The 24,912-nt window shown below is 38.1% G+C and overlaps 1 protein-coding gene across 1 annotated transcript in view; it reads right to left on the bottom strand.

Moving 5' to 3' along the window:
* Positions 1–24,912, bottom strand: part of MUSK (muscle associated receptor tyrosine kinase) — an 89,641-nt gene that overhangs the window by 37,098 nt on the left and 27,631 nt on the right. Inside the window, exon 6 of the mRNA XM_077910926.1 lies at positions 5,151–5,275. Coding sequence (XP_077767052.1) covers positions 5,151–5,275 — 125 coding nt within the window. The remainder of the gene's footprint in view (positions 1–5,150; positions 5,276–24,912) is intronic.

Genomic DNA, 24,912 nt, shown 5'->3' with positions numbered 1-24,912 from the left:
TCTTTTTTTCTCCTCATTTACAACGTTCCTTTGACTTTAAAATGCTTTTAAATGTTAATATATTGTAATATGACAACATGTGGACCTTGCAACCAAGATCCCAAAAAGTTGGAGAGAGACCATACTGGAGGACATGAAAAATGAAAATAATTGAGAATCCCTTAGATGATTCATCAAGGTTTGAGTTGTAGTGAGAACCATCCTCACTCCACCCAAGGGACTGGTTCAAAAAGCACCCCATCTCCTTAAGGTATGAAAGAGGATCTTCAGTAGGACCACCTGAAGGGTTGGCATATGTCCCCTGCCGTGTAGTAAAGGGTTAACGTTAAAGTAGACTCAAGATGCTCAGACCCTGAACATTTGAAAGAAAGGACTGGCCTTTGACTTGCTTCTAAGAGATAACCTCTCATCCCTTGGAAAATCCTGCCTCATAAGAGGGTCTTTGTATATCTGAGACCATGAGCCATGCCAGATAGTTTGTGTTACAGTGCAAATTATGGTGAATAGCTCTATTTGTTCAGCAGGGACTCTAGGCTATACTGTATCAGTTTGACCTTTGGAAAGGTCAGAGGCTAACTAAGGTCAGTCATGTGAAACCTCCATGCTTTTGTAACTGACCCTCAGGAAAAACTCTGGACACCATGGCTGGCTGAGCTTCCTTACAAGACACCATACATGTTGACATCATTGCTGGGAGAATTAGGAGCTCTCCATGGGACTCCACATGGAGAGAACAACTGATTGCCCAGTACTGAGTTTAGTCTGTGTCCTTTCACTGTAATAAACAATAACCATAAGAATAATGGCTTTTCTGAGTTCTCTGAATCCTTCTAGTGAATCATCAAATTTGAAGGTGGTCTTGGGGACTCTGACACACTTGCAATTTGTTGACACAGCAGAGATGTATCTGATACCCACCTGTAAAGTCTGAAGGGCAGAGCCAGGCTGCCTAGCAGCTCCAACGGAAGGAGCAAAGAGGGGCAGCTCTGCTCAGTGATCTGGATCACTGTGGATATACAGGTTTTATAGAAGATCTGGTTTGGAATTATTTTCAATCTTCCCCAAAGGTATTTTTGAGACATTGATGGGATCCCAACAGAAAGACTTCTCATCAACTAACAAATTGGAAGCTAAGAGGAAGATGGCTGCTCTGAGGAAAAGGAGTCACTAAGGTCATCTTGAATAGGCCTTGATTTCTGAAGAATCATGAATGTGTCCATGATGGAAAGAGTCATTTTAAATACTTGTCTGGAACAGTGGTGGAAAACAGTGTCAGTTAAATTAGAACTTTTCCATTTCAATTACTGCTCCTCCCTTCTTCCAACCCTAAACCTGTAGGAGTCTTAAATAGCAGTTAGGAAGTGGAGGAAGAGTGAATGAGTGTGAGAGAAGAAGCCAACCGCAGGACTGTTGTGGAAGGCAGGTGGCATGCAATCTGTAGTTTTAAGAAAGGGAGGCTGGCTCTGTCTCTGTAGAGTGTGCAATAATTGATCTCAGGGTAGTGAGTTTGAGCCCCATGTTGAGTGGGGAGGTTTTTTTTTTTTTTTTTTTTTTTTTTTTTTTTTTAAATCTGAAAGGAAAGGAAAGGAAAGAAAGGGAGAAAGAGAAAGTTCCCATTTGTGAATTGCAGTTGGAAACTTTGGTCATTACTTAGGGTTAGGTACTTAGAATTACTAAATTGGGATGGTGTTAGTAATGTAAAATCACCTAAAAGCAACTGGGAAAGTCACAGAACCTGCTTGGGGCAGGACTTTATGGTGAGAAAAGAACTTACCCGGCTGAAGAAACTTCGAAGAAAAAAGAAGATATTAAATGAGGTCATATTACTTGCAAGTCATGCTTGCTCAGCACCCGATTTACAAAGATAATCTCAGCCCATATGTTTAACTCTCCTTTTTCTACCCCCAAATCCCAAAAGATAAATCAAGCCTAAAATTAAGAAAAATAAATCTATAGAAGGGCAGAAGGGTATCATAATCAAAGGGCCAGAAATACTCAGCAATTTCTGGAAGATACAAAGAGATGTGACTGGCTTCACAGAAAAATTAGTATCAACCAAGTCGCTGAAACCTAAATTTCACTGAGAGGAGAATGGATACATCTCCCTATAAAGTCATGGAAAATTCCAGAGTTCAGATAACAAGGCTGTAAGTAGGAGCAGACTTTGAGAGAGTGAGTAGAGTAGTGGAAGAACGTTATGAACTATTAGGAGTGCATATAGCACTAGACTGAGGCATCTATCTATGGGCTAGAGCCTCTTTCATGGGTGTTTGTGGGGGACATTTATGTTAAGCACTAGAGCCTGAGAAAAAGTTGACAGATTATGTATCTCTCCACAAAAATATGCAGAGCATAAAGATTAGAAAGATTGTGGGTTTAAAATAAATTTATTTACTAGAAGTCTAATGAATTTCTATTACAACTACATTCTTTCTAATCTTATGCTCTGCAGAGATAAAATGTAGAGAAGAGAAAAACAATTGTTAAGGATACAATAGAGGAAAATGTCCCTGAGTTTAAGAGTGATTTGCATCTCAAGTTCTTCCCTTTAAATTCTGTGTCGAAAGAAAATACATCAATTTACCAATTGATTCTGTAGGGCTGGCATAATATTGTTAACAAAACCTGAGCAGGAGAGTTCTTAAAAACTAGGCTATTTCCATTTTTGAAAATATATGCAATAATCCTAAAGAAATTACAGCAAATTTGAAACCACACAATTAAACAAACAAAAAAAGAGCAATGTGTTTAAAGAATGAAAAAACTTTCCAATTTAAAGTGAAAAATGACATGTTCATCACAAAGTTAAAATAATGACAAGGCATTTCATTGAGTTTACAACATATTTATGTTAAAAACATTTGTTAGATTAAGATTAAAATAAATATCTTTAACCTCATAAAGAATATCAGAAACTAGAGACTGAATGCAAACCAAACATGAAGTGATTAAAATCTATAAAATATAATTATGATAATTCATGATAGATTCTTATTTCCGATATTGGTAAGCTGGGTTATCAAACCAGCTCTCACACTGAAAAAAATTAAAATTCTGGAAAGATACTTTTAAAAATATAACAAACTTAGAAACTTTCATTCTCCTTAAGACATTTTTCCAACCCAGAAAAATGTGTTTCCTTTGAGGAGTGAGGAGAGAGAAATCAAAACTCTGGGTTTCATAAGGGTTAGGAGTCTAATAAGAGATACAAGAAACTAATGTCTCAAAGAATCAAGTATCAGGGAGGTGTCAATAATAACTACAAGTGAAATAGCCCATGTAGAATTGCAGGCTGGGATAATTATCTGGGATAACCAAGAAGCCTCAAACCTTGAATTAGGTTTAAGATGGTCCAAGATAAGTAGTTGCTTCCGGTCCTTGGCAGAAATAAACAAAAAATTCTTTCTGGAGAAAGGTACCTTTATCTAGACTTCAAATTAACTCCTGGCTTCCTCCCCCCTAAATAGTGAACAGCACTTAGTCAAAGATAACTAGGCACACAAGGAAACAAAGCACAATGAACAAGAGTCAGCAGGAAAGCAGGTAACAGAAAGACACCTAAAATGGCATCCCATCTCACTCAAAAGCCAAAGTTCTTTCAATGCCCTACATGAGCTTATATGATCCATGATTCCTAAATTACACCCCTTATTTCTTTCCTCTTTGCTCACTCACCTCCAGTCACATTGACTACTTGCTATTCCTTTGACATACTTTCTTTTTTTTAATATATTTGTTTATTTTTTATTTATTTATGATAGTCACAGAGAGAGAGAGAGAGAGAGAGAGAGAGAGGCAGAGACATAGGCAGAGGGAGAAGCAGGCTCCATGCACTGGGAGCCCGACGTGGGATTCGATCCCGGGTCTCCAGGATCGCGCCCTGGGCCAAAGGCAGGCGCCAAACCGCTGCGCCACCCAGGGATCCCTCCTTTGACATACTTTCTGCAAGTTTATCTGACTCTCCCCAGTTTTCTTCCCATGATTATTGACATAGTCTCATCCTCAGTCTTCACATCTTAGCTCAAATGTCTTCATCTAAATGAGGCTTCCTTGACCACTCTATTGAAAATGGAATCTTTCTCCTAAGGTTGCATATTCTGTCTCATTTTCCTGCATTATTTTTCTCCATAGTATTCGATACTGTCTGCATAGAATATTCTGCTATTTGTTTTATTTTGTTTGTCTTTCCCTGTCATAATGTAAGCTCTTTGAGGCAGGGAACTTCACTTTTTTTTTTTTTTTTTAGTTTTTCTTTTTGAAAATATGACTTTATTTTTTTATTTTATTAGTTTCAGAGGTAGAATTTAGTGATTCACCAGTTGCATATATGCTCAGTGATTGTTACATCTAGTGCCCTCCTTAATACCCTTCACCCTCTTGTCCCTTCCTGCCCCCATCTCCCCTCCAGCAACCCTCAGTTTGTTTCCTAGAGTTCACTGTCTCTTATGATATGCCTCCCTCTCAATTTTTATCTTATTTTATTTTTCCTTTCCTTTCCCTATGTTCATCTGTTTTGTTTCTTAAATTCCACATATGAGTGAAATAATAGGGTATTTGTCTTTCTCTGACTGACTTAGTTTACTTGTTTTATTTGTTCCTGTATCCATAATGTCTAAAATATTGCCTGATACCTGGGAGATTCTCAGTAGATATTTGTAGAATGAGTAAATGAACATTTATATGTAAAGTGCTTAGAACAGAGCCTGGTACACAGTATCACTTAATATATGTTATTATTATCAGTATAAAAATGAATTAAAGGATATTAAACTGACAGTTACGGGTTCTAATTCTGGATTGTTTTTCATCAAAGTACCTCTAGTTCCAGTGAACTAATTTTTATGCTGATGAGTTTTGTGAAAATTATTTTACCTGTGTGGGAAGGAATTTTACCTCTTCACTTTTATATAAAAGCATAAATTTTTTTTTTTGATTTTTCTACTCTACGATACAAGGAAAGAGGCAAACCCATGGAGTATAATTTTTAGGGCAATGACTTCTAGGATGAAAATCCTGAAAGACTTTGAAAAATGGAGGTGCAGGTGGGATCAGTAACAGAGATCAAGGCAACTTCACACTTATGTGGTCTATCCTGAAATTCCTCTCCACTGAGTCTTCCCCAGACAAGTCCCCGTACAGATGGCACTCACAGCATTTCCGTTTTCAATCCAGCTGATGGTGGGCACAGGGATGCCTGTTGCTGTACAGCGCAGGGTCACAAAGGAGCCAAATGTGACATTGTGGGATTCAGGAGCCCTCAGGATTCTGGCAAAAACTGTTAGGAAAACAGAAGTGGTGAGTGACTCCTAAAGGGAATGCTCAAACTGGAGTGGTCTTTTAAAAATGCAGATCAAATTGTGTTCTCCTGTGTAAACTCCTTCTATGTTCCCTCTATATTAAGGTAAGACCAAATGCCATACTGTGGCTTCTAAGCCACTTAATGCTATAACTCTACGTTTCTCACCACTGTCCAAGCTTCTTCCTTCTTTAGGAGCTTGTCTATGCTTTCCCTCGGCCTAGAGCACTCATCCCAGATCTTCATGTGGCACATTCATTGTATCATCCAGTCTCTGGTTAAGTGGAATTTCCTCAGAAAGGCCTTCCTTGACCACCCAACATAAGGTATAGCCTGCTTCCATTCACTTTTTCGTCATCCTGTTTTATTGCCTTTACATATCTTACCACTATCATAAGTTATTTTTTATTTGTCTATTGTCTGCCCTTCTCCCCCTCTGTAGATTGTGAGTTTTCAGCAACCAAAAACCTAGTTTGTTCAGAAGAGTGCCTGACCAAAGTAATAGTATTTAATTGAATTAATTAAATAATTAATGAATGATTTATATCTTCAACTATATCACAGTGGGAGGACACACAAAATTTGTCAAATGTTTTAGAGAATGAAATGAGCACATTGTGCCAAAAAAGAAAGAAATATTTTAGGCCAAGTGTGAGCAGGAGAATAGATCATTAATATTCTATTCTGAGACTGAATCCCTACTGATTAATGAAGAGAACATCCGAGGAAGATATGATTTGACAACTGAATCCTTTTTGCAGATTCTAATTTTAGATTTGCAGGTTCAGATTAATTCAACTCCCAACTTTTTGATATTGAGGACTGTAAGAGATGGAATCTAGAAGAGCATGTTAGAAATACAATGTTAGGCACAAAAGCCAGAAGAAAGGAAAAGCAAGGAAGGCTCCATCTTTAAGGGAACAGGTGGTTAAAAAAGGCATCAAATGTTTAAAATACAGCTGAATCTGACCCCTGAAACAAAACTGAGACTGCTTTTAATAAATCCTGTAGTCTAATTCCCATCTGACAAAACATAGAGGTTAAGGAACATGTTAAGCAACGTTACAGGGATACAACTCATTCAAATTCAGAATATAGACAATTCAATAGGACAAATTATAATTTTCTCAATAAATAACTTGTATCAGGGGATAAAGAAAAAGAGAAATATTATAGAGTCAAAAAGACTTAGGAGGCATAAACTCATATGCAATGTGTGGATGTTATTTGGATTCTTACTCAATAGATTAGATGAAGAAAGATATTTTGAGATAATTGGATTAAAACTGTGCAGTCCTGATAGTAAATGGTACTAAGAAATTAGTGCTAATTGCGGATGGGTGGAATAATAAAAATGATAATGCAATTGTATTTTTTTAAAAAATCCCTACACTAAGGTACGTATTGGTTGATTGAATCTATGTCTGGGATTTGCTTTAAAAGAAACCAACAGCAATAAAATAGCAGTAGAATCAAAGAAACAAAATCAGTAGACTGTTGATCGTTGTTGCTGGTGGGTAATGGGAACATGGGAGTTCACTATATTACTGTACCTACTTTTCTGTAAGATTGGAAATCTTACAATAACATTTTAAAATATTGCTGTGGAGCCTACTCCACAGCTCCAGAGAACATGTGATGAGACCTACACTTCTTCTGCCATTCAAATAGTATCAAGTTTTAGAAAACTCTGAAACTGAAGGCAAGTAAGGCTCTGAGGAGGAACATTTGGCAGAGGCAGCAATCCTAAAAGCCTCAGAAATATCTACCATAGTTTTAGATCAAAATTCTATGAGGGATAATCCTAAATTGAAACGAAATGTGGGGAAAATTTTCCCTACCAGGTGAGTTATAGAGCCTGAAAGATTCCATAGCACAATGAGTGGCAGTAGCCATAGTGATCAGCAGAGTTGGCTGGAAAAGTGAGTGACCCTGTGGGGTTTCATGGGGCACGTTGCTACGAGTGCCCCATGCTTGGTTTAATTATCTGCTGTCTGTGTCTTGAACTTACTAGCGATTTTTGGATTAAAATCATTGTCATTTGCACCTGGCCCACAGGTTATGGAGCCAGTCCTGGTAGTCAGGGATAAACATGTCACCTTAAAAGAAGGCGTGAAGTCTGTACCTCTACTGAAGTTCCAGAAAAGCAGGACTCCAAGGTGAAATAGGAAATTAAAAAGTTGCATAATGAATGACTCGGAAGGATCAAGTGTCAATCAAGATTAAGTGACAGGCTGTCCTCCCTGGAAATACTAAATTTCTCAAGACCAGCCAGCTTGGAGGCAGTGCACACTTCTTCCAGATGTACCGCAGTGACACACGGTGACCCATCTGACCACCCGATGGGAGATTTCTCCCAACTCAGTCCAAACTCACAGGTTGTGTACTCTTGACAACAGACTGGCTGGCATCCACTGCATTGTTAAGTCTAGTGGGTTAAGAGGGGGAAAAGGCCAGGAATAAAAGGGAAGCTGTTTTTTGCGCACCCACATTCTTGCCAAAAGATAAAATAGAACTTTCCCCTTTTTCCAGTATTGAAAGATGTCTTCCACCCTTCCTGCCAGTTTCCCCCTTCCTACCCCCAAAGAAGGCATCCTAGCAAGGGTGCTCTCCGATATTTGCTCCTTTTCTAATGTTTTCTGACTATAATAGTAGAGACATAGATTGTACAACATATCTGAGTCCATGTTCATCATTTGGTTGAAATAGCTTTTTGGGGTTGAGGTTATGCTTGTGTGTCTTACATTTTTTGAGTGTGAAACTACTGTATTCATCATTTTATGGATCGAATTACCTCTCAGATTCTGAAAAAAAGCAGGATCCTTGAGAGATTGAGAGTGGGATTATCTCAATCCCATAGGTACTAGAAAAGTGTAACCAGCAGCTACTGCAGGTAACTCTGTACCCTTGAACCTGAATGAGAGCCGTCTGGCTAAAGAGCAAAATAAAAAGATGGATAAGAATGAAATCTAGATACTTCTGCTTTAATTTATAGAGACAAAAGTTTTCACTTAGGGACTGTAAATTCTTCCTGGAAATGCAGTAATAAGGGAGGATTTATTTTGTTCTAATTTACAGCTTTTTTTTTTTTTTTTTTTACTTTTGGCTGGTATTATATTATTTAGAATATCATTTGGGCTCACTGCAAACTTTTGATGATCTATATTGCACAACATAGCTAAGCATAATGTGAGATGGTAAATAAGATAGAGTCAACATGGCCTTGTAGTGAATTTACTTAATATAATGCTCTGTCCCATATCAGAACCTTCTAGGGGGTCCAGTGGGGCACAGGATGGTACAAAAAAGAGCGGGATTGGCATTTTCAGTGGCTTCATGAAGGTGTGATGGTGCTGATAAACTTCTGGTCTCCTCCTCCAAAAGAGCAGATAGATATACCCTCCTCTGAGCCAGGGTATATTTCATTGTGTGTTGAGAAAAACAACTTTTGAAAAAAACAACTTTGTTTTCCTGAGTTGCTGCCTCAGCATTCTAAAATATGATAACCTTACCACACCCAGAATCTAGACATTTAGATAGGGACTTGAGTTTCAGATGTCTGTCATAAATCCCCACTTTGCTTTTCCTGGGCACCTTTTAAAATGATCACTTAGAGGGAAGCCCTAAAAAAGTGAGTATCTTCTGTCCCAATAACCTTGTAAGTATAGCTTCTTGCTGTCCCACTCTCTTCTCTGTGACCTGGGTCAGAGGACTGCCCTTCCCTGGGCTCACAGGATGTTCCTGAGACCCTGGCTTCTGGGATTTGTAAATAATAAATCTTGTGATTCCATTTCCTTTCTGTGGGTGTGTTGAAACTACGCCTTCAATCACAGTGAACCCATGGGTTTCACTTCCCCAAAGTGGGAGCTGGGATGCTGAGGGAGCTCCTTGCTGACCCCATGTGGGTAGCTTGTGTCCCCTCAGTGCTCTTTATTCAATTAACCAGCTCCCGCTTCTCCACATGCATTGTTAAGTCTAGTGGGTTAAGAGGAGAAAAAGGCCAGGAATAAAAGGGAAGCTGTTTTTTGCGCACCCACATTCTTGCCAAAAGATAAAATAGAACTTGTCCCCTTTTTCCAGTATTGAAAGATGTCTTCCACCCTTCCTGCCGGTTTCCCCCTCCCCACCCCCAAAGAAGGTCACAGATGTCTCCTTATCAAAATGTTTCTCAACACAGTCCCTTACCCTTGTTTGTGTTTCTTCATAGCACTTATCACCAGGTCATAACTATTGACTTGTTTGTTTGTTGGCAGTCTCCTCCTCTGGAATGTAAGCACCATAAGGGCAGAGCTTGCTTTGTTCACTAACACAGGCCAATTGATAAGTAGATAGAGCTCTGCATGGTACATAGCAGCCATTCAATAAATATTTGTTGAGTCAGTGAATGAATCAATGAATGAATGACTCTTCTGCTTGGTGATATTGGAGAAAGGGACTTGTCTGTTATGAGTATCACAGCTCCCATGGGACCATCAGTCTCCCAGCTACCCTCAAACAAGAAGGGTATGGGGTTAAGGTGCAGTAACCATCCCAGCTCAGGGCTTCTCTGTCTTACAACTTAGGGTGAAAGGTTAAAGAGCGGGGAGGGGCTGAGAAGGATGAGGAGACAGATGTTAGTCTAATTCTTGGATGGAAAAGTAGAAAGTTTTATTTTTCAATCCAGCTTTATCAGCAATAAAACTGATATTTTTATACCCATCTGTATTTGTTACTAGCTTCAAGCAGAAGAGGTGAAGGAGGGATGAAAAAATTCCACCGTATTTATCAAACGTTGAAAAACAGTAAGGCCAGTTGCAATTAAAAACGAATGCTGACTTTCATGGATAATAATGCGCTGGTAATAATAAACTTAGATGTCATGCAGTAATACACTCCCATTATTTTGGTGGTAGCCCCAAACTGACAATGCACTCTAGGTCATCCATTTTAAAAGTAATGTGGTATATTTCATATCAAGTAAAATATCCACTGAATATCCCTATCTTGCATTTTATTTGCATCCAAAAACAGTATAAAAGTGTTTTTGTTACCTAAACTAGTTGCTTAATAGAAGAGGTACAGCATTACTTAGTAATTTAGAGGATGTTTACAACTGTTTTGGTATGGATTTTAAGAAAAAACACGGTGCAACTCTTCTTTCTATAGTCTTATCCATTATTCTCCAATTTGCTGTAAGCCCTATCCCACTTGCTTTCTTGTGGGGGCAAGCAAATTACTGTTCATCTGCATCATGGGAAATAGACATAGGTGATCTGTTTATCCCTGGATTTTCTGTTGTGGTATTCATTCATGAGTTTGGGGCTTTAATTTCTTGTGGGTAAATCTACAGCACTAACTGCAGATTGAGAATCATACTTTCAAAACTGGGCGTAAGCAGCCAGTGATTCCAAAATCCTATATAAAAACATAACCATATTATGTTCTCATTCTCATTCACCCCTCCCTCCTTCCCTTTCTCTTTCCATTTTCCAAAGCACTTTCAGTTACATAATAAATCTTATTACTGATTGTCATTTTAAGGTATAATTTGAATTTGTAATAGGGAGATAGAGCTATTACTCAGTCTGAAATTGCCCTGATGGTGCAATGGAAAGTCTAGGGCAGGGGACCCAAATGAAGTCTCGAAATGCACAAGCAGTTTGGCTTGAGATGAATTGCTTCTCCTTTCTTGGTAGGACCAGAGGAATACTTAAATCCCTTATAAATTCTGTTCCTGAGCAATTATTTCAAAGGACACAATGAGCTCACATGGATTTTATTTTCTGTCATTTTTTCCCTTTCTTCATTTAATTCTAGTGTGCCTTAAGGAGATTTTTTAAAGGTTACTTGATTCTAACCAGCAGTGACTGCTGGAAATGAAGTGAAAGCAAATAAAAACAAAACAAAAAAAAAAAAAAAAAAAAGAATCACACAGGAGCAGGTGAAATGATTTTATCTAAGTTTGATTGTATACAGCCTGATGTTTGGAAATAGAAAAGCATTTCAAATACCTTATTTGAGATCCTAAGGAGGTGCTGTTTCAATTACTATCAGCCTAAAGTTTATTTGTAGAGCCAAATGGTATCATATGAGAACTTGTGAATCTTATCCAAAATACATAAAAGTTTAGGTTAGAACAACACAAAGCTTGAATCTTAATCAAGATAGAAGGTGCTCACTTGGAAGAAAAACTCTTATTCTACAAAGTAGAATTTTTCCCCCCAAACAAATCCATCTACTTTCTTCTAAACATATTCCACTAAATAGATGTATATATCTACAATTAAAATTAATTTAAATTTGATTGATTTGGTTTTGTTTCAAGCAGTTTCATAATACTTGTCTTCTTGGAATAATAACAATAAGAACCTAAGCTGGCATCTTGACATTTTTACATTTCTCCAAAACTTGTAACACCTTCCCTTCCCACTACATCCCCTTCCGCCAAAAAGGCTTTCAGTCAAAAGGTAACTTTCTGTTACAACCAGTGTGAGATTTATAGTCTCAAGCTGATTTATGTCATTTTGTTTGCATTTTCAGAGTTTACTTAATAAAAGTAAGTGGTCAATAAATACATTATAAAACAAAGCAGCCTATCTAATAACACTCAGTCAAATGCTGACAATATTCCTGGTCCATCATTTGTTATTTCCTAAAAATAATAAAATAAAATAAAATAAAATAAAATAAAATAAAATAAAATAAAATAAAATAAAATAAAATAAAATAAATAAAAATAAAAAAATAGGCACCTAGAATTGTCTATAAGGTCAGCAAAAAATAAACAATTGAATAGAACCATATATTTAAAAAGAAGGGCAGAAAGAAAAAAAATACCTTTAGTATCTTGCTCAGGTTCACTTTCTTCTATTAATAGAAACAAGACAAAACACATACAACACACACAACAAACATACAAACAAAAACAACACATCATGAAAAGGGAAAATCTTTGACCACAGAAACATCAGTTGCACAACAAGATTAATTAGAATCTGCTTGTTTCTTATTTCAATAAGAAACAAGTGCAATCAAGGGAAATTCCTGACCTCTTCAAGCAAACTATTAAATGACATAAAATTTCAAATGACTACTTTTAGTCGGGCAGTACGACACAGATAATCAACTACAGCATACCCAACAGCATAGCTCATTCATGCATTTTTATTTGAATGTTGACAATCCCCCTTTCTTTCAAGGCAACAGGCTGCCTACTATTCTGATAAATTGTGTTTTCCCTTTGTTAGCATGGCTTCTCCTTTTACAAGGTCCTGCTGTGAAGTCAGTGAGGTTGACTCTGGGATCTCAACTATCATTTCTATGGCAATAGACTCATGTTGTGGTAAACAGAGGATTAGGGGGTTTCTGCAGAACAGAGCCTACCACCAACAGAGATTCTCTCCTCTGTACCCACTCCCTAAGGCTGCTCCCAGAGCAGAGAGGAGCAAATCACTATCTTACAGGAAACTACCAGTGAAGCAGGCTCCAAAGGAAAATGTAAAAATGTCTATGCGGTGTGTGCAGAATCGAGAATTTGTGATTTTTTTTAAATCCTAGAAAAGAGACAACCATCAAATTGATTGTTCCAAAATGTTTAATATAATAACTGTATCAGATGTAGATCCCACATGGAGCTCTGTTTCTCTTTCCTGAAAGTTTATTTATGTCAATTTAGACAAGCTGACTGTAGCATTTGTTTATAAGTATAAAATAACTATGCTATTGTTAACGACTTTGAATGCTAAGGATGTATTTGCATAGTTCTTCCCAGGTTATGGATATTTGCACACATTATCTCCTTTAACCCTGATCATATACCTGTGATTAAACATAACTGATATTATTCAGCCCATTTTCCAGACGAGGAATCTGAGATTCAGAGCCTTGCTGCAGGGTCAGAGCCAGAAATGCCCCTCCAGACATCAATTCCCCCTTCTAAGGTGCTTCATAGTAAGAAATCCTCATTTTGCACTTAATGCTCAACCCTCTTAAATGTAAGCGAACTTATAATTTCCCTTTTAAATTGTACTGACTAAATGTTCCCTATCTCCACCAACCAAGTCCGTGGCACATTCCTGTTTTATTTTTTGAAGGTCAAAGACTACATGAAAGTTGTTATATTTGAATACATTTATGGTTAAAAGGAGAGTTAGAAATGTACCTACACAAAGAAAATCATTTTTTACAACACCCCCAACAGTGCCTGGTATTTTTCATACTGAAAACTGGTCATGTGGACACTTGAAACTGCCGAGTTCCCTGGTTTCCAACACAGACATTAATCAGGAAAAATAACACGGAGGTCCATGTTTGGACCAGATTAGCCCAAATGAAAAATTGCATTTGGACGCCTTTAGGCTGGGCATGTTTTCCTAGCTCCCTAACGCAGTTGTACTTATTTCCAGATCTTACTATTTTTGTTTTCCATCAGCCAAGTAACTATCTATGAGTGACTGAGATGGGTATGGGACTCCTATGGGAATATTAAGTGTCTTCATTCCCTGGCTGCTGTCGTTGCCCCAATTTTTTCCACCCAAGTTAAAAGGCCTCCATACATTTTGAGAATCCTATTTCTTCGTTTTTTAAAAAAAAATTATAATTTTTGTTTTTTCTCTTACTATATTCTTTTTTGGGTTCTGGAGCAAGTGCAGGTACATTCTGAGTCTCCTTTTACTTTTGCTCCAGTGGTCTTTGACTGGACCACCCTTGAGAGTGTACCATGAAGACCGTGCTGACTTCCCTTTGCTACCTTTCACTTTGTAACTATTGTTATTACTGCTGTTCATTTTGCTTGATTTCTTTGGAATTGGGAGCAATGTGAAGTTTTGAAAGAATGCACCCATTTTCTCCACTGCAGATCTACAGAACTGACTCGAGAGATGAGAGATTGTCCAAGATCTGCCATTTTCCTAGGAGGAGGGTCAAAGTTCTACCAGAAATTATATCTTCATATAGAGACTCTCAAAGTTTCTTTCTAGGCACAAGTGCAGATATACAGCTCTGTACATATGTATTTACAGTTGCTTATAGATTTATACACATGTATACCACATACACACACAATTAAGATTACTTTAAATTAGAGAAAATGATGCAAGAATAATCTGCAAAACCTATTTAAACTTTAGTACACCCATTCGGTGTATTAGATTATTGGTCATTCTGAGTCAGTCTATAGTTCTAGTTTTTTCCACGTATCCTGCTTGCTTAGCCTATGATCCCTCTTGACTTCAGAACTTACTGTTTTACCACCTATCAACTTTTAAATATTTGGCTCTATGGTCTTTATTCCCATTTAATTGCTCTATGTGTTATGCATCAGTCTCATCTTCCAAACTGATGTGGAATCTCTGTTGAGGGGGTGGAGGCAGGGAGCAGTATAGCATATTTACTTTTGTTATGTTTCCTTTAACCCCTAAAGTTTGGCACAGTCTCTTATAGAAAAAAGAAGATACTTCAAAAAGGAGTTGGGTAGCAATTCATTTTCCTTTTCTACTGTCCTGGAATTGCTCAATAAGACATTTAAAAGAGATAATCTCTGTTGGAGTATTCTGAGATATAATCAACATCCGAGTTAAATGGTATCTGTATCGTTTTCTTGAATACTTTGATTTATGGGGAACTCAGTACTATCATAGCAACCTATTTAAAATACTGTTTAAAAAAAGGAATATATTTTAAATCAAACCAAAATCAGTCTCCTTAGAATTAATACCCACAAGGCTTAGTTTCTACTCCTAACCACTGGACAAAAAAAAGAAGGCCTTCAAATATTTTCATTTTTCCAAGCTTGCTATAGCCCCAGTTTACCATGCTGATTGCTCACTTTTGAACTTTCTTACCTTACCTTCTTATCTTAATTTACCCCAGAACTAAAACTGACACACACATAGAGAGTCTCACAAAGTCACAGAATAGTAAGACTCTAATATTCTACTTCTATGACTAGAAATTTGCATACATTTTTATGTGCATTTATATAAAAATACAGTGAGGTCATATTCCATTGAGAATCATGAATACCTACCACTTGTTTTTATACTTGCTCTTCAATTTTGAATGTGAGTGTTTGTGTGTGTGTGTGAGAATATGCTTTGACTCTAAGAAAGATAAATTAAGTTTTTCCTACTCAATTCACTGTATTAGTTGATTGGAGAAAAAATTTGGAAGGGGAAATCTATCATGTAGGAAGAGGGAAAGCCATCAAAGTTCCCTGGCTGAAATGAACTTATTTAGGAAGACCATGTAGGTCACGTAGATTTTGTGGAGAGAAAGAAACAGACTAGAAGAGAAAACAGGCATAACTGTGGGATCTCTCCCATTCTTCAGACTGCAAGAGTTAGGAGAGCCAAGAAGATAACAGAGATCTGGCCACCTAGGCCAAAGTCTCAATGGAAGCTGTTCTTGCACATTCTTGCTCTTTGTAGGTTGGCATTGTTTATAATTTTCTTTGTAGGCAAAACATTAAAGAAATCTCTGATCATCTGGTACTGTCAGAACACCATTCTAGGACTTTTTCATTTTTAAATGATTTGCACAAAGCAGTTAATATAGCAACTAACACACAGCTAGAAAGGACTGGAGGCTAATTTTGAAGCCAGATCTTCTAGCTCTTTCTTTCTTTCATTTATTTTTTTTTTCAGAGCTATTTCTAGCGCATGGTATCTTCCTGACTGATGAAAGCTGTTTCTCCAACTGCCTTTGAAGAGAGTGGGTTTATTTTATTTTTAAATTTCAGTCTGCCTTAGCAAGCTACATTCCAGATATTGATCGTGCTGAGTACCCCTTTTGTAGGTGTTGAAAGCGTACTTAAGTCCTTAAGTCCATTCCTCACTTATCTGAGAAGAGAGGCAGCATTCTGTAGAAAGAGAAGTCCATTGTTCAGACCTTATTATTAAAACATGGGTGCTAGATTATTAGAATCCATTCTTAAATAGGCTACATTTGTCTCATCTAGCATTGTATTTTAAGAGTTATTGCATTGAATAAATAAAATCTTTTTTTAAAAAAAGGGATGCCTCAGTGGCTCAGCGGTTGAGCGCCTGCCTTTGGCTCAGGTCGTGATCCCAGGGTCTGGGATCGAGTCCCACATCGGGCTCCCTGCAGGGAGCCTGCTTCTCCCTCTGCCTATGTCTCTGCCTCTCTGTGTGTCTCTCATGAATAAATAAATAAAATTTTCAAAAAATATTAATGCGTTGGAAATGCCTAGTAGAAGATAAGCACCACAGGCAGCAAAAAAAGAGTCATTTTAGTTGTTTTATTATTTACTTGAAAAGAATTGGCTTAGAGGATTGTTGAAAAGTAATCATATTGAGACTCTGTGGTACTCTGTTTCTGAATACATTCTCCTTTTGTTTTCCAATCATCAGAAGAGCATGTGACGGGATCCCTGGGTGGCGCAGCGGTTTAGTGCCTGCCTTTGGCCCAGGGCGCGATCCTGGAGACCCGGGATCAAGTCCCACATCGGGCTCCCGGTGCATGGAGCCTGCTTATCCCTCTGCCTATGTCTCTGCCTCTGTGTGTGTGTGTGTGTGTGTGTGTGTGTGTGTGTGTGTGTGTGACTATCATAAATAAATAAAAATTAAAAAAAAAAGAAGAGCATGTGACAATAATAATAATAAACTTAAGTAAATACCTGGATTTTCTTTGCTGACTTCTTGGTAGCTAAAGCAAAGAAACCCGACCCTAGTGTGCTGCCACTGTTTACATTTCTGCTTCCTTTGAAGCAGAGCAATGCATGAGGTTTATCCACTGTGGCTCCATCTCTGAAGGAATCAGAATGCAAGCTCCTTTAGAAAATATACACAGCACCCTCACAAACAGCCTTCCTTCGCATCTTCAAAGTAAGGCTGGCCTGGCTCCGTGTCATCACGATTCTCTAAAGTGGCTTGGGCTGGGAACGTTTCTGTGGCCTTTGAGATAATAACATTTTCCTAGCTTGTAAATATGGATGGTGAATAATGACTACGCGCAAGAAGTGTTTATCAAGTAAATCAGATAAGAGCCACACAAAGTTAACTTGGTTTTAGTTCAGTACTAGATGTAGAGAGAACAACGGTTAAGAATATTTTTGTTGAAATGATTCTGAAAATGTATTAGAAGTTTAAGCATAAGCCAATGAAGAAATTGGACTTCAGTTGTGATTCATGTTTCTCCTTCTTTAAAACAGTGTATATTTTGGTTTTAATGGGAAGAGATGTGAAGCTGCTTAATTGCCAGGACAGAAGCCTTTTTTGGTTAACCTTTTTGAAGGTTTTAATTTTGAGATAACTTTAGGGTTCCAGAAGAGTTGCAAAGATAATATAGAGGGTCTCCAAGTACCCTTCACCCAAGTTCCTCTAATGCTAACATATTATATAAATATAGTACATTTATCAAAATCTTAATTTACTTTTAAATAACATTTTGGACCTAATCTCATGAAAATAAAGATACTTGAGCTGTGACAGCAATCAAAGAAAGTAAGGTTTATGAAAAATAAGAATTTATTTATTTTTAAATATTTTATTTATTTATTCATGAGAGACACACAGAGAGAGGTAGCAACATAGGCAGAGGGAGAAGCAGGCTCCCTGCGGGGAGCCCAGTGTGGGACCCTGGGATCACGACCTGAGCCAAAGACAGATGCTTAACCACTGACCCACCCAGGTGCCCCAAGAATGTTTTTTGTTTTTAAAATATTATTATTATTGTTATTTTAGCTCACCAGAAATTTTAGCTGGAAAAAGAAACAGGAGCCATAACCTTAGGCATAAGTGGCACCATAGTACCCTGATTGTCTCAAGTGGCTTGGCCTGAGAACATGGCTGTGGTCTTTGAGATGGAGTTCCAGATGCCCAGATAGGACCACAGGACTCCAAACTGTAGGTCCCCATGTGAACGAGATGACATTTGAAAACTATGTCTAAGAAAGAATACCACATGTTATAATCTCAGTGTTAGTCTGTGAGTCAAATTGCAGCCCATTCTGGTTTTTAGGGCACCCGAATAGATACTGTCTCATAATCTCTAGTCCGTCTTTTACTCCCTGACTCCATAGCAACCTGAGCTCTCATGATAAATCTGCTCCTCCCACCCAATCACTGTGATATGATCTGTAACAGGGGCTGCTGTTCATCAATCAAAGCCTTGTTGGACCTCACGTCTCTGAAGCTTTCCCTGATCTCCCACCATATCCCCTGTCCTGTTGTGTGTATCCTACACAAACTTCTATCATTGCAAATAATTGAACTTTAATTTTTATAATTACTTGTTGCATGCTCATCTTACTTTCCTCACTGAATTGAAAACTTTTCAAGAAATAAGTCATGTTTTTTATCTCTGTATCCTTGGGAATAACCTCATTCTATGAAATGCAGTAGGCACTCAACAAGTGAATAAATTTGAAGCTTCTTCTAATTTTTAACCTACGAATTATGGATAAGCTAACTTTTTCCTTAAATGTTTAAGCTTTGCCTGGAATAAAGACCTTCCAAGTAGAAATCCTCAAGTCAATGTTTCTAAATGTGTGGGTTCGTAGTCTACTCAGGTAAAAGTCATTTGGGAAGTTGTTAAAAGGCCCTAACACAGACCTATCAGATCTGAATCTATGAGGAATGCATCCTAGAGCTATAACTTTTAATAAGATTTGCAGAGGCTTTTAATGTGCATTGAAGTTTGAGAATCACCGCCTTGGAGGAAGAATTATATTAATCCATCAACTTTGTTATTTCCATCTCTTTCCAAAGAAGTTTTGAAGTGAATATAATCAATGATGTGACAGCAAATTAAATGAAATAACAAACCCATTAGTATCAGGGAAAAGGAGACTTCTGGTTGGTTTAGTGTAATAGATACTATGACTTGGATTCTGAAATACATGCCAGGTAGGGCAAAAAAACAAAGTAAAAATAAAGCACACCATTCTTGCTATAAGAAGGGAAACAAAAGGCCACTTTTTCAGGAGAGATCACCTTCCCACCACCCATAGGCGCTAGATTTTTAAAGCAATTTCTCACTTATGATTTACCTTAATGCAGTGAGTGATGGAATGATTGACATTTTCAACAAGATTTTTAGGCAAAGGGCTATTTCTGTAGTGAGTAAAATATGTAGTAAGTTCAGGATGTGCACTAAGGTTCGTTTGATTTCCTATTGTGTATGCCATATTTTTTGTACAGGTTGACTCTAAATAGCCCCCTTCCAGTTTGCCAGTAAAGGCACATCTTCATACAGCTTCTTAGATCAGCTTTCTCCCCCACTGACTTGTGCCAGTGGGGCCAAACCAAAGTTATAATCTCTAACAAGTACCAAGCATGCAGGTATAAAGCATTGTTGATTGAGGATAGATTTATGTTCTTTGGAAACAAGAGGAGCAGTTGGTAATGTTGACATTCTATTTATGAAATCTGAGAGCCTTAACCAACGCTATTCTCTTGGGTAGAATGTAAATAATGTAAACAACAGGCAACAACAACCAGTCTTTATCAAGGAGCCTCCATGTAGACACGGTATATATGCAGGCTTAGTCCATTTCAAAAAATCTACGCTCTAAGTAATACCACCCCCATTTCACAAATGAGGAAATAACTTGCAAAGGTTGAGTTAAAATATCCGACCTTACATAACTAGCAAGTGGCAGGGTCAGGATTAGCACCCAGATCTATCTGATGCTAAAGCATGTGAGCTCTGCAGCGTGCTGGCCTATGAAACATAAACACAGAGAAAGGGAAAACTCAAGAACGGGGTAATGGAAGATGTCCTGGCCTGGGAACTGAGAATTCTGAGCTCCTTGCTAACTTGGACAAAGCGCCGTCTTTTCTAGTCTCAAATTTCCTGTTCTGTAGAATGAGGGATAGAATTGCAATTTCAGATTGAAAACCTATGATTACTCTTCTGATGGAACCAAAGTTAATAAAAATCAACTCTCTTTTAAAGAAACATATACTTTTTTTTTGTCATTGAACTCGATTGCTTCTACCTCAAAGATAAAGATGACACACGGAATAAAGAGCTGTGATTCTCTCTCTGCAAGTGTTTTTAAATCATTGCTTCTGCTGCACAGACATTACATTAGTCCTAGAACTAATACTGGTAACTGTTATCTGAATGACTGTACAGTCCTGTAAGAGCTTTAAATATGTTATCTTCGTTTATCCTTTTAATTTTTTTAAAAAGTCTTTTTAAAGATTTTATTTATTTACTCATGAAAGACACACAGAGAGAGAGAGAGAGAGAGAGAGGCAGAGACCTAGGCAGAGGGAGAAGCAGGCTCCATGCAGGGAGCCTGATGTGGGACTCGATCCCAGGACTCCAGGATCACTCCCTGAGCCCAAGGCAGATGCTCAACCACTGAGCCATGCAGGCGTCCCAGTTTATCCTTTTTTTTTTTTTCTAAAGATTTTATTTATTTATTCATGAGAAACACAGAGCGCGTGCGAGAGAGGCAGAGACATGGGCAGAGGGAGAAGCAGGCTCCATTGCAGGGAACCCGACGTGGGATTCAATCCCGGGGACTCCAGGATCACAACCTGGGCTGAAGGCGGTGCTAAACCGCTGAGCTACCCAGGCTGCCCCAGTTTATCCTTTTTATAAGAGATGAGACGCAGAGCATTATTAATCTCATTGTACAGGTGGGGAAACTGAGGCACAAAGAGACTAAGTGACCTACCTGACATTACGCAAGTGGTAGAGCCAGGATCTGAACTCAGGAGTTTACTCTAGACTCAGGAGCCCATGTTATTAGCCAGTACGTTAAGTTCCCTCTAAAAATCATGTCTTGCCTAGTTTATCATTCATGGCAGTGAACATACTAATTACAATTTGAAAGTCATATTTTTGATTCCTGAAAGGAATAATTTAAGTAATAGCATTTGAATTCCATATTGCCACAGCAGTCTAATAGCTTTCGATTATATCCTTACATGATTCAAAGTTGTTATATTTTGAAATCAAGGCCAACGAAGGAAGGCATGGTGTTCCATCCTGCACAGTGTAAGAGGAGTCTCTGTGAATCAATGCATTAAAGAGAAAGAATGTTTCCTTTTTTGTGTATGTATGCTTGAACTGGTGCATCTCATTTTAATACCTAAAAAATGAAAATCAAAGCTTACTCTAATTAGAGTATGCATATTTTGGGTCACAGTAACTTTTCACTTCAAATAATATAATGTCCACATTATTAAACAATTTAAGACAAATCTTTGAGGCATAGCTTTTTTTCTTTAAACCTGCAATTGAAGAGGGCATACCTGTTTTTTAACTTGAGGTAGTTATATTTTGGGGGCAATAATCATTATATATCTTTTTCTTTCCTTAGACAACTTTAGTGACAACTCTTCAACTAAAGGACCACTGTACCATTGTTTCTTGAAGGCGCTATGGAACTTTTTAGATGGGAATGCAACATAACAGCCCTTAAAGTTGAAATCAGTGGATAGTACTCTTCTTTTAGAGCATGCACCTTATTAATCATGCAGGTTTAATTCCCCCCCCCCCACATAGCCCCCAGGGATACCGAAGGCTTATGCCTTTTTCTTTGGTTTGGTTTTTAGATACACAATGTACTCATAACAGCAAATCAAACCTGTTAGTGGCATCAAGCAAGTAGAATTGATGCCGGGAACAGGACCACCGCAAATTTTATTAAAACTGCAATCACTGAGAGCACAGCACACGTTGGGTTTTAAATACCTCTCTCTGTGGCATTTGTCATATTAAGAGCTGTGGCATAAACAAAGGAAAAAGCAAATCAAATGTTGTGTAAACATTATATGATCGCTTCCACTTTTCTAGATGCAATAAGGAAATCTGATCTCTAGGGAAGAGGGCAGCCAGAAGTCTAACAGTTTTGAAAACAGGGCTGATCTCTTATAGTTAGATCTACTGATATTTGCCTCTGGGACATTGTGTGTGTGTGTGTGTTTATGTATGTAAATATGTTTATGTGTATATATACATATATAATGTATATATATAAAATGTGTGTGTATATATATGTGTGTATATATAATGATTTGTTTTTATCTTTGGGGATTCAATTGTTGTCTGATATACTGCATATATCTATAAAAAATCTTCCAGAAAAAGGTTTTGATCAACCAAGTCAGCCCTAAGGATACATGGAAAAGCCTTTCAGACTGCAGAAAAACAGACTGACAACACTCAAGGGCCTTGACAAGTCATAGAAGCTCATGCACTGAGGCCACTTACATTCACCAGGTGGCTCACCTTCCCTCCTCACTCCCCAAAATGCCTCTCTCAAAAGGCCCGAGACAGGGTTCTGCTTTTTTGAGGCCTCCTGCAAATGAGGTATTGTTTAAATATTTGGGAAGCCTACAATAACCTTATACCTCAAAGGGTTCTGTTCTTGGTCTTGTTCTGCTTCAAGGGCTCTCATCTACAGCTTTGCCCTGGTGCTAAGCCACGTCTTCCCACTAGTGATTGCTGACAGAGAACCCTCCCCTGGTTCCAGCTCTTCTTCTGTCTAATCTTCTCCTCCATGGTTTAAACTTCCAAGGGTAAAGAAGGTAATAACAGAAAATGCACTGGACAGGGCACCCAGTACATTCCAATGTGCATCTATTTTGAATGGAGTTTCAAGTATTCTACACTCAACCAGTTTCTATATACAAAGCAGAATTTGTCTGAATGTGAAATTCACAGAATGTAATAAAATTGACACTCAGTTCCAAATATATCATTTCATAATAGTTAAGTCAAAGAGTGTAAGGGAAATATGTAAGGATGTAAGAAAATGAGATATTTCTAATTTTTTAAGTAGATCTTTTCCAATGATTTAAAAACTCAACAATGACCTCTCCGCTCCAGCTATAAAAAAAAGAATTACATTATATATATCATATTAAAAGTCTTGGGGATCCCTGGGTGGCGCAGTGGTTTAGCGCCTGCCTTTGGCCCAGGGCGCGATCCTGGAGACCCGGGATCGAATCCCACGTCGGGCTCCCGGTGCATGGAGCCTGCTTCTCCCTCTGCCTGTGTCTCTGACTCTCTCTCTCTCTCTCTGTGACTATCATAAATAAATAAAAAATAAAAAATTAAAAATTAAAAAAAAGTCTTCAGTTTCTGTGGTGTAGTGTTTTTCAACATGTTTTTTTAAAGATTTATTTATTTATTCATGAGAGACACACAGAGAGAGAGAGAGAGAGGTAGAGACACAGGCAGAAGGAGAAGCAGGCTCCATGCAGGGAGCCTGATGTGGGACTCGATCCTGGGTCTCCAGGATCATTCCCTGGGCTGAAGGCAGGCGTTAAACCGCTGAGCCACCCAGGGATTCCTCAACATGATTTTTTAAAGGGAGAATATTCCTCTGATCAGAAACAGGAAAGTAAAAAATCAGAATCTTGTACTTCAGAGGTTATCTAAAGCCTCTATGATGCAGCCCCTCCTTAAAAACTCCAGCCCTGCTATCCACATCATCCCATTCCTTTGCCACATCCCTGTGCCCCTGAGTGTCTGACTTCCTGGCCTTTAGAGTAGTTGGAGAAAACCATTTCAGTAAAGATACATAAGAGAGACCGTATGGATCATTCTTTGGATACACTCCATAACTAAAGTAGAACATGAGGCAGATTGGAGAAACAGACAAGATTATCTCTTGACTTAAAATACCTTCTAGAGGGCACTGAAGAGTCTCTAAGTCTGTGTTTTCAACCTAACAAAACAAATAAGCAGCAAATATAATTGGTGGTGGTGAGGTTGGGGGTACTACATGGAATCATGCCACTGAAAATTATGCTTTCATCTCTGTGAGGAACTGATTTAAAAAAATCATCTCAAGAGGAAGGAATATTTCTAGTTAAATATTAGGAAATCTTTATGAGCCCATATGATTGCTTTATTTTTGTTTTATCATTATATATTCATTCTTGTATTTGGAGACGGCTAAGGAACTAAGGAATGGTCTCAGCTTGAGGGTAGAAACCACAAACCAAGTGTGATTGCCTTTAAGATCAGTAAGACAAATCTCAATTTCAGAGATACTAAAATACACAGCAAAGAAAAAAAGTGAGCCAATGGTGATTGTAAGAAAAGAATGTCTCTGGGATTCACCTCAGAAATGGTAAAATATTTAAAAATGAACATTATAGAATCTATGGAATATGATATGGAGATTTCTCTTGCCCTCATCACATCCTGCCATGAAACCTATCCTAAAGGCCATTGTCACAGAGGTACATGAGATAGGGGCTGAACTTTCCCAAGGAAGAGCCTCCACAGTTATGAGATGGACAACTCTTTTCTGCATTTCAAGTGACCGTGGAATTTGGGAAGCCATAGATACTTTCCCACCAATGTTAAATTAGTATACCTGTATAGTCCCCACCTAGGAGTAGGGCTTCACTTTCCCATGGGAACTTACCTGTGTTTACCTTGAGTCAATAGCACCCAACCCCATGTAGAAAATGCTCACTGAGAAATCAGAACCCAAATTGAATTTTAGTGTTGGATCCTCTGAGCCACTAAGGAATCATAGATTCCAGGTCTGTCCATAAGTAAGAAAGAAGAGTCAAATAGAGGGAGAATCCACTAGCAGATGCTGCCCTCTTAACTCTTTTACTTCCCATTCCATCCTAGGGGCTCCCTTCCTCCTGTAGGCCTCGAACTTTCTGTCTTTATGGATTGATTCCTTCCCTAAG

Source organism: Canis aureus, chromosome 10 (genome assembly GCF_053574225.1).
Source record: "Canis aureus isolate CA01 chromosome 10, VMU_Caureus_v.1.0, whole genome shotgun sequence".
Classification (NCBI taxonomy): domain Eukaryota; kingdom Metazoa; phylum Chordata; class Mammalia; order Carnivora; family Canidae; genus Canis; species Canis aureus.
This window is presented reverse-complemented; position numbering and strand designations above follow the sequence as displayed.